Genomic DNA, 10,805 nt, shown 5'->3' on the forward strand with positions numbered 1-10,805 from the left:
CATTTAGATACAATTGATACTAACTTAAACATAAATAACTACGAATTATAATTACTATAATTACTGCGAATTATATTTTGAACAGCAGCAATCTACTGGTTAAATATTAAGAAAAATCTTTGTGAGTATTGAATTTAAGCGGAACCAAAGCTCCGCTGTTGTTTCTAGTCGGAGAGCATAGCGGCAGTACATGCTAGGGTTTAGCCGGCTATCCGAAAGAGCTTATTGAGGTCACATAAGCGCTTTTATGCGTTCGTTAAGGTTTTACTGAGCTTTCTGTAAAGTTACGAAATTGTTTTGGTACTTGTTTTCGTCGAGCTAGGTATTATTAGCAGGTTAGCTGTGGAGCTATCTAAGCTAAGCTAACTCTAAGCATGATTTAGGTTTACTAAGTTACTTTGTCTTAATAGGATGTGTACTATTACTGGTCCTGCGTCTCTGGTGCTCTTCAGTTTTCCTGTGAAGGAAAGTGCATGTGTATGAGACTTATTTAACATCTCATCCCTCTGCGGTTGAGCTGTGTAGCTATAGATATGCTGGAATAGTTGTGTAATCAGAGATTGTTGTGAGGAGAAAATTGGAAATCGTGCATTAGCAGGGAGTATGCATGTATCAGTACATCGTTACTGACTTTTGAACCGCTAGGGCAATGACAGGAATTCTGAGAATGATCCATAGCTGTTTTTTGAGGCTAGTGCTCTTCCCAAGTACATTTCGGAATAACCGTTCCCGTCCAGCTGCCTCTGAGGTTTTGACATGCCATCTTCACCAGCGCAAACTGCCACCGTGGACATCCTTCTGTGTGCGCTACAGTGCTGTAATCAATGACCAGTTCGGCTTGTCCAACTTCAACTGGCAGGTACAAGGTGCCAACTACCACATCCTCAGAACAGGAGCTTTTCCCTTCATCAAGTACCACTGTACCAAAGCGCCTCCACAAGACCTTGACTTTGAAAACAAATTCTTTGGCATACTGAAAGTCATCAACTTGGGTTAGTTCAAATTCTCCAACAACATGCATATACCAAGAACATTGTTTGGAATTAGAGAATGCTGTGGATGCCTGGGTTTCTCATCCTCCACCTTCTTGTTTGTAGGTATCCCATGCCTGGCATATGGTTTAGGCTCATGGATGGTGGCTGGTGTAACAGAAACTGTGCACACTTCAGCTGGCCCAGTCACTGTTTATTTTGCGTATAAAGAGGTAGACGGTGCCAAGTACTAATGCTACTTGGATTATTGCAGCATTGTGTCCTTGCTACAAGAATGATACCTGAAGTCTGAAATGAAATCAGTACTGATTCAATAAAGCTTCTTCTTTTCACCAATTAAAATACTTGTGATGAATAGTATACTTGTGATGAAGGTTTTCTTGACAAATTGCCACAGGACTACTTATTTATGGTATATAGGAAGCAGCATAAGGAGCTAGTGTGCACTGAATGTATAGAGAATTAGCTCACAGATGCTGCAATCTGCTTGCTCATCACTTTTTGTGTCCTCCCCTGCTAATGCGGAATTTTAAATACCTTCAGTTCATTTATTTAAAGTCAAATTAGTGCTCACTCTCTTCTCAGCATATTGACAATAGGAAGCAAGAGGGGATGTTGAGAGGACAGGCTTGATAAAATGGTTTTTAATTACCATAGAGTAAATGTGGCCTTCCTGCAGTATCCCCTCCCCTTCCCTCCCTCAGACACGCTTGGGCCCTTTGATTTCTGATAATTTGCTCTGCTGACTTGATGCCGCTCTAGTTCTTTACTGCAGAATTAAAGCCCTCACATTCCCTCTGAGATTGAGTTTGACAAACTGATATATTGATTCTCTCCGCCCCTCAAAGCATTCTGCTGAGCCCATTTATCAGAGGCCTTGATTTCTTGGTCTTGCTGCCCCTCTTTTAGTAACAATTAGGCTCAAGTAATAATTTCATGTATTACTTGCAAATCAATGAACCCTGTAACCTTTTCTTTTAGCGTAGGGTAATTTTGAGGGCAAGATTTCTTCAAGGACCAGTGCTTAATTGTGCTGGTTCTTTTCCTCTACTGTGTCTTCTTGTGCCATCTCTACCACGATTGTGACATTTTTCATATTGAACTTTTCATGCAATCTTCACAATCTTCTAAATTACAATACTGAGACCCATACTTGAGAGTTAAAAAAGACAAATTTAAGGGACAGGCAGAGGAGTGCACGATGTCCTGTGCATTTTAGTGTTTTCCCTGCCAACTTTAACTAATCAGCTAATTAACATCCCTTCCTGAGTTGAAGTGAGCAGGAAAAATGCTAAAATGTGCTGGATAGGGGGTACTCCAGGACTAGGCTTGAAAACTGGTAAAACGTCAGGAATAAAACCTGATGTGCATGCTGTTATTGAAAAATAATAAATGAGTAGTGTAATGGGGCCAAAGTTCCTAAGTGGTTTATTCCTCTTATGTAAGCAAATCTCCAAAGGTTACAATTTTCATTTAGTAATGAATAACATGTCATTTTTAAGCATGTATAGTTTCAATTATTGTTGAAAGTCCATGATACAAGTTAGTTTTGTTATAATTTATGTTCTAACTACTATAAACAGTTGTTCCCTCATCAGCCTCTCGTTTCCTTTCTTTTTAAGTTAAAAAAAAATAAATGTCACTTGTCATGTTACCAAGAAAGTGGAAAATAGAAACTCCTCTGTCCTGAAGACTCCTGTGGCAGAAAACTTACTGACTGTTACAAATCCATATCAACAATTATTTGTTTAAAAAAAAAAAAACACTTATTAGGCTTAGATTATGTGGAGCATCCACCATGCGAGTGCCTGTGAATGAGTTGTTACTATAGAAACAGCAACGTATTCGAGAACTCATCAGAGAATTCAACTCTTCACCCTTCAGATGCAGAGGGGAAAAAAAAGTACCTGCTATACACTGAAGACATTTTGGTCTGAGATCAAAAGATGAATATGAGACGATAGATGAGAATTTCAGCTTTCATTTCCTGATATTTACATCTAGATGTGTTTAAAAAAAAAAAAAAAAAAAAAACACTTACAGCATGGCCTCTTTACTCTCAGACTACCCAAGTTTTAGGTGCACAGAAGTATAGGAACAGATAGCCATAAAGTAAATTAAAGTCAGTTACACTTATTTTGGTTGCATATCCCTTACTCGCAATAACTGCCTCAATCCGGTGACCCACTGACATCACCAAACTGTTGTGTTCTCCTATTGTGATGCTTTTCCAGGCTTGTACTGCAGTTTCTTTCATCGTCAATAGTTACATCATCAATAAAGATTTGTGAGTCCATTCCAGAAGCAGCCATGCAAGTCCAAGCCATGACACTACCTCCACCATGCTTGACTGATGAGCTTGTATATTTTGGATCATGAGAAGATCCTTTCTTTCTCCACATTTTGGCCTTTCCATCACTTTGGTAGAGGTTAATCTTGGTTCCAGAACTTTTGTAAATACATCTCTGTATTTCTTTGAGAATTCCAATCTGGCCTCCTGATTCTTACTGCTGTGAGTGGTTTGTATCTTGTGGTATGGCCTCTATATTTCTGCTTTTGAAGTCTTCGAACGTTGGATTGTGAAACCTTCACCCCTGCCCTGTGGAGATTGTATGTGATGTCACTGACTGTTGTTTTTGGGTTTTTTTTCTCCACAGCTCTCACAAAGTTTCTGTCATCAACTGCTGTTGTTTTCCTTGGCTGACCTGTTCCATGTCTGGTTGTTAGTACACCAGTGGTTTCTTTCTTTTTCAAGACATTCCAAATTGTTGTATTAGCTATGCCCAGTGCTTGTTCAGTGATGCTCTGATCGATTTTCCCTCTTGTCTCGGCTTCAGAATGATTTGCTTTTTTCCCATAGACAGCTCTCTTGGCTTCATGTCGGTTTATCATTTTTCACAACAAATGCAGTCTTCACAGGCAAAACACAGGGCTCAAACCAAGAGTAGACATTCAAAGCTATTAATTGTTTAAACAATCAATCTAACATGGCACACCTGGGCACATGTTCCAGTATTTATAGTATAGTTACAGTATTTTCCAGTATAGTTTGGTGATATAGTTTCTCCCCTCAGATGCTGGATCTAACCAGTTAATTACTGAGTTCAGTAGGAGTGTTAGAGCGGATAAATCAACAAACTGTGCTGGTCTCTTTCCAGCCCTCCAGAACTAGAGTTGAGCAGCCTTCATGTAAATGCTCATACATTCAGACAGAATGTTTGTCATCCTTAATGAGAATAAAATACCTTAATGGAAATCATTTAGGCTGCCAGTGCTATCTGCACAGCCCTTTATATGTCAGCTGCTATCAGACCCTGCATCTCTGCATGGAGAATGCTCAGGCTACCGTGTCTTAATTCCTCATTGACCCTTTGATCCCAGCCCTTGGCACTGATACTGTAGCTCTGTGGCAGGATGAGTTGCAGCTCAGGGCAGTAACAGGCCAGGCTTTTCTTTTTCTCTTTGAAAGGGTGATTTGAGCCACGTGTAACCTAAGCTGAGACGGCTGTGTACCTGTGTTTCAGCCAGACGCCTGGAGGCCTGAGCCAAGCTGCTGGAGGCTGCCATAACCCAAGCAGGTGCTTACTGTTACACCTCACCTCGGTCAGCACTCTAGGATAACAGAGCAGCAAATTGGCTGCTTTAAATTAATGGGGAAAAAAATTAGCAGTGCCACATTGAAGGATCAATGCCTTGTTTTAAGGACAACACAATCCAGACTTGTGTCTGTAATTGAGGGACCAAATTACCCCATCTAAATAAAAGGTACCAATTTACAAAGGATTAAACATTTGTATTAGCAAGTTCAATTACATGATAATGAAAGAGGGCAAGGTGAAATCTTTAAATACGAATGCTATTTACATCTTAGGTATCTAATTGAAACTACAGTAATTTAAATGCTGTGCTAGTTTTTAATAGGGATAAAAAAACTCATTGGCCCTTGAGACACATTAAGATGTTCTCTCTGCACAGGATTTCAGGTTTATGACAATCTATTATTTAGCAGGAAAAAAAAATCCCATTTATTTCTTTATGACATGGAGATGTATGGATTTGGCAGAAACAATTACCGAATGACTAACCCCTGCAGTGAGCTCTTTGGAGGTTATCACTGAGCGCCGAGTCCATCCGCAGACCTCTTGTGTCTCACAGGGTGCTCTAGCAGCAGGGGGACATCAGTTTTTGATCAGGATTTGATTGGAGTTTGCATCATCAATTGATAAGCCATAAGAAAATTTTTCAAATAGAGAATGGCAGCAAGACAACTTAAGCAATTATGGGCCACTGAATCACATTTATGAGGATGTTCACCAGAATGTCACACATTTGACAGCATATTAATTGCAATTTTTATGCTATGAATCAAATGACATTTTGCTTCTTGAGTTCTGGTTGTATTTCCAACACTATGAAAGGCAGCTTTGACATTCTATACTTCTACATTGGCATACTGGAATTGAGGCCATTCTGTAGCTATACATTTCTGTGATTCCAGAAATTATACACCGATCAGCCATAACATTTAAAGATTTTTTTATGTCCTGTAAGTTGGGGAACCTCCATGGACCAGACTTGTTTGTCCAGCACATCCCACAGATGCATGATCAGATTGAGATCTGGGGAATTTAGAGGCCAAGGCATCACCTTGAACTCTTTTATCATGTTCCTCAAACCATTCCTGAACAATTTTTGCAGTATGGCATATATTATATAGTATATCCTGCTGAAAGAGGCCACTGTACTTGGTCTGCAACAATGTTTAGGTAGGTGATACATGTCAAAGTAACATCCACATGAATGCCAGGACCCAAGGTTTCCCAGCAGAACATTGCCCAGAGCAGCACACTGCCAGCTTGCCTTCTTCCCATAGTGCATCTTAGTGCCATCTCTTCCTCTTGCACACGCACCCAGCCGTCCAAATGATGATTCATCAGACCAGGCCACCTTCTTCCATTGCTCTATGGTCCAGTTCTGATGCTCACGTCCTCATTGTAGGTGCTTATGGCAGTGGACAGGAGTCAGCATGGGCACTCTGACCGGTCTGCAGCTACGCAGCCCCATACGCAGCAAGCTGCGATGCACTGTGTTTTCTGACACCTTTCTATCATAGCCAGCATTAACTTTTGTGCTACAGTAGCTATTCTGGATCGGACCAGACGGGCTAGCCTTCGCTCCCCAAGCGCATCAGTGAGCCTTGGGCGCCCATGAGCCTGTCACTGGCTCACTGGTTGTCCTTCCTTGGTCCATTTTTAGTAGGTACTTACAACTGCATATCTGATAAAAAGCTGTGTAGTTAAATTAAAAACTATGAACCAGCTTCTTATTTAGTGTCGCTACATCAACAGCCTACCATTTCAGTTTGGCTCACAATATTAAAATTCGTCCAGCAGTTAGTAAATTCCTAATAAAGTGCAATTTGATTGAGAATTTTCTCCTTTTATCATCTTGCAAAAAGAAAAGATGAAAAAACAGCACTGGAAAATAGATTTACTGAGACTGTTAGAAGCTTTAGTGATTTCAATGGATTATAATTGCTGACCTCACACCATTGAGGCTGGAATTACTTGATTTTTTTTCAGCTTGCTATTGGGTGCTGGAAGTGGTTCTTGTGGAGAGGGGAAAAGCCATTAAAAATCTATTATAGCAGATCTTTTCACCCAGGGGGAAAGCCTTCTCATTACTAAGCAGATTGCTAGGGATGACAAGTGGCTCTATATTTCTTTTTTTATTTTCCTCTGCATTTCCTCTTTGTACCTTTTTGTGTGAAAATCGTCAGTTCATAGACAGATACACAAGTGCCAGCCTGAGGTAGTAGGGTAGGGTTGCTGCCCTGGTCCTTCATTTGTGTCTGTCATATGTTTATGTCTGTGCTATTTAAATATAGTTTAGCTATGCTGAGACAAACATCAACTTTTAAGCTTATTGCCGCTATGGACTTGCTTTCAGCTGTTGTGACCATAAGGGGTTCATCCATATTTGGATTTTAGCGCCTACGCACATGCTTTTCTGGATTTCAGTTCTCTCGTAATAATTTTGGAAATTCGGCTTAACGTGTTGTTTTCTGTCCCTCTGCTAGTTGATTATGGCTCTGTTTTTTTCACTTCTCCCTTGGTGCTCATCTCATGTTCCCTTCATCCATATTTACTGCTTACAGTGTTGACATTAAGAGTAATGGATTCTAATGGTCTCTCTGTGAGTTATTGTGAGAGTTAAATGAACTATCCATTTTTGTTATATATTATGCAGTATTTAAAGTTTCGGGTCATTAAAAGGCAGACGCCACCCTCTGCCTCCCCCTCTAGGTTGCCTTTTACCCCCTGCCAGCTTGTACTGATGCTCCTGTCGCCACGGGCTGCGTTTAATCTGTTTTTCATAAAGCATAATAAGAATATTATGGAATAATTATTTATTTTAGAATACTTTGTGCTTACCATTGAATTTCACATTGCTTTTCTGACTTTGTACGCAGCATCTGTATAAACAGTGAGTTTTTATAGTGATTGTGTACCACTCTGACCTACAGTTCAGGCTATATATATATACATATATCAGTTGTTGGCATACATATTACATATGTAGTTTCATTAAGCTGGTTCCATGTTTACTGATGGAACTTTGTAGCCTCTGTAGCTCAATTCAGTTAATTTCCTATGATTTAAAAGATTTATGACAAGACTCACTAAAATGTGTGTCAAAGAAGACAGTCCTTAGAGTTCAAGCAGCTGATGTTTGTAAGGTCATGACCTCTCTCTTGCCGGGGTCAACAGCATCTGACAAAGGTTACAAATCAAGACACTGGCCTTAATTTTGTTCCTTAGAAATGGCTTTGTGTGTATTTCTATTCATTCACAGGCCACCTGCGCAATGTGGATAGCAGCATGTACTTAGTGGTGAAACACTTACCTACTTTAAATACTCTGTGCAAGAAAGCCAGCAGTCAGGAGCAATCTTCTGAAAACTAAAAGTGGAATAAATAATTCCCGTTCCTCCACAGTGATACCTTTTTTCGCCCTTTAAATGTGAATGTTGAATCTCCAATCTTTCTGCAAATGAGCCTCGGCTTGCTGTAATGGCTTTCTGCTCCTCATGGGAAGACGGCCATGCACGCCCGCTCCAAAAGCTGCTGATTGAAGGGGAAAATGCAATACAGGTGTAAAGCAGACTTGATGGGGGTCTTATGCAAGGGTTATGAATTTTAACCATTCTCATCTATACACTGCTATGTACATACATAGCATAATGGAGGAGGAATGTGCTGTCTGGACTGTTTGCAGGCCCACAGAGACCAGAAGGTTTCTGCTGGGCTGTCGTTAATTCCAGATGAGAGGATTGCTGTTATGCTAAATTAATAAGAGTTAAGGAGGCTCAAGTTGGTTAAGCAAGCACTTGATTAAGCTCGGAAAGGGGGGCTATACAAGCAGAACGGCTGATGTAGGTTATGACACTGAAGGTCGATAGTACTTGCTGAGAGCGGATCTTGTGAGCATAGGTAGCACTCTGCACTATGGTTGCCATGGTTAAGGTTTTTGAATGGTTGCGTTGTTTTATTAGGATGTAAAATTGTTTGTTGTGTTCTAATTGTAGTCTCCTATACCTATAGCTCATGGAAATTCTGATGTGAGGACAGGAGCGCATGTCCTGCACGTGTCCTGTGACCTATCAGTTCTTTGTGTGTGTGAATGTGCCCTTGGTCAGGCCCAGTCATTGCACAAGGCCAGACTAATTGAGGAGAAGACTCTATCTGTGGCTGCTAATGATGATGAGCGTGGAGTTGCGCAGGCTTGTCCCCTCAGGCTGAGCGATGGTGTTTGGGAAACAGCCCTGCTTAGTTATTGGCCAACAAAGGGGGAATTCACTTAATACAACCTGCGCAGATTAGTGGGTAATTGTTGCCATAATCAATAAGGCAGCAGTGCGTAAAATGAAAGGTGTGATTGTGTGGAGGAGGGGAAGTCCAGAATAGGTTTGCTGAATCTTTTCAGAATGTTAGGACAACATGCATCATTGCCATACAGTCTATAATATTCTGACTTCTTATGAGGATGTTAATAGTCCATGTGTCTGTCCGTAGTTGTGTGTATGCAAGCCTGTGATTGTAAGGGCTGTCATGTCAAGGGGTCCTTGTGCCTGATCTGTGTGAATGTGTGTATGTGTGTGTGCGCCTATCCATTGTAGCTGGGCCTGCTTGGATGAGCCTCATTGTTCCTGTGCGGCCTAGTGACAACGCTGGCGGGCAGAGAGTGATGAATCCTGGGCAGGGTGACAGTGATAAATAGCCCTTTTAATAACAGCTGCCCCACTTGGCCAGCCACTCACAGCCTGTGTCCTCTGTGTATTTATTCCTATGTTTATTTATGCATCCATTGCAAGAACGAAATCACAACCGTAGGGCTCCAATATGTCTTTTTTTGGCGGTGGGGGAGGACTTGTGATTTCACAGTTTTGAATTTTTAGGGAGACTCGATCCTTTAACCCAAACAAATCATCCATCTCTGCCTATGCCTCACCTCACCCTGAGCTCTGCATTCAGGACTTTTTCACTTCTGTGTTTCCACCCAGTGAAACCTAGAGTTTCACTGTTTTGCTTAAAGCAAATTTGTCATGAATTTCTCTATGATGTTAGTCACTCTGCAGTATATTTGTGGCTGTGCATGAATATTATACAATATATTCTATAACCATGATTCTCAAAGTGGGGTCCAGGGACCCCAAGGATCTGTGAAGCGTAGCCAAGGGGTCCGTGATTTTGTCCCAATGGTGCAAATCACAACCCACTATTATCAAATGTATTATGGCTATAAATAATGTCACTTAGATTTACATGGCACTTTTAATAAAAATGTATTTCATGGTAGGAAAGTTCAGATACAAAAAAAAATCTCTGGCTCCAATGCATAGCCAAATATTATTGTACACATTTAAATAATGAGCCCAATATTTGAATAACTGGATTATGTACTTAAAAATATCTGTACTAAGGGTGTCCGTCAGGTTTTTTTTGTTTGTTTTGTTTTGTTTTTGGTTTGTTTTTTTAGGGGAGAACCCTTTCAAAATTTTGAGAACCTTTGCTCTGTAAGGCTGCTTTTGAGGATGTTAATGTGTCCATAACTGTATGTCTGCAAGTCTGGGATTCTAAAAGCTGCCAAGTCTAGTGGTTTGGATTCCTGGTCTGTGAATTTCTTGCTGCTGTTGTGATAGGTACAGGAATCATGACCAACAGAAAATTACCACTGCAACTGGATATATTTATATAGTGGCCTATATTAAGTAATATTTCTCTACTAATTTGCCATTTGATAGTTCTATAAAGTCCAACTATCTCTTCACTGTTGCTTATTTTTAATTAGAAGAACACACTAATAATGCTTTAGGCTGGTTTTTGAACCCAAGTTATGATGTTTGCTTAAATGATCCCATGGTTGATTGACTAATCAGGTACAGTTGGAGCAATAGATCATCCCGTAGTTCAATTGGCTCAGTTAGCTAAGTAATCACTTGTGATATCATCCATGTAAACTGAATTCATGTGCTATCAGAATAATCATAAATAAGATATGCACAGGACTAATATGTCCTGTGATGGACTGGCGTCCCATTCAGGGTGTATTCCCACTGCACACCCAGTTTTCCAAGGATAAACGCTGGACCCACCATGACCCTGACCAGGATAAAGCCATTACTGAAGAAGAAGAATGAATGAATGAATGAATGAATAACACATAACACATACAGTATGGTGTAAATACCAGTTTCATAGTTTTCTACGAAACCCCAGAGTTACAATGACACGCACAGTATATGAAAATGGCT

General features: G+C 40.4%; 1 protein-coding gene across 1 annotated transcript; it reads left to right on the forward strand.

Annotated features, from left to right (window-relative positions):
* The first annotated feature begins 5 nt into the window (after positions 1-5).
* c6h15orf61 (chromosome 6 C15orf61 homolog) lies at positions 6-1,324 on the forward strand. The gene is made up of 2 exons (XM_026926962.3): positions 6-992; positions 1,098-1,324. Exons 1-2 carry the CDS (start codon positions 650-652, stop codon positions 1,223-1,225), a joined length of 471 nt encoding a protein of 156 aa, XP_026782763.1. The 5' UTR covers positions 6-649; the 3' UTR covers positions 1,226-1,324.
* The last annotated feature ends 9,481 nt before the right edge of the window (positions 1,325-10,805 follow it).

The sequence above is a fragment of the Pangasianodon hypophthalmus genome, chromosome 6 (genome assembly GCF_027358585.1).
Source record: "Pangasianodon hypophthalmus isolate fPanHyp1 chromosome 6, fPanHyp1.pri, whole genome shotgun sequence".
Classification (NCBI taxonomy): domain Eukaryota; kingdom Metazoa; phylum Chordata; class Actinopteri; order Siluriformes; family Pangasiidae; genus Pangasianodon; species Pangasianodon hypophthalmus.

Coding starts and splice junctions, on each gene's coding strand:
- c6h15orf61 (XM_026926962.3), top strand. CDS start 650: ATGACAGGAATTCTGAGAATGATCCATAGCTGTTTTTTGAGGCTAGTG. Junction 993..1,097: donor ACTGAAAGTCATCAACTTGG/GTTAGTTCAAAT, acceptor TCTTGTTTGTAG/GTATCCCATGCCTGGCATAT.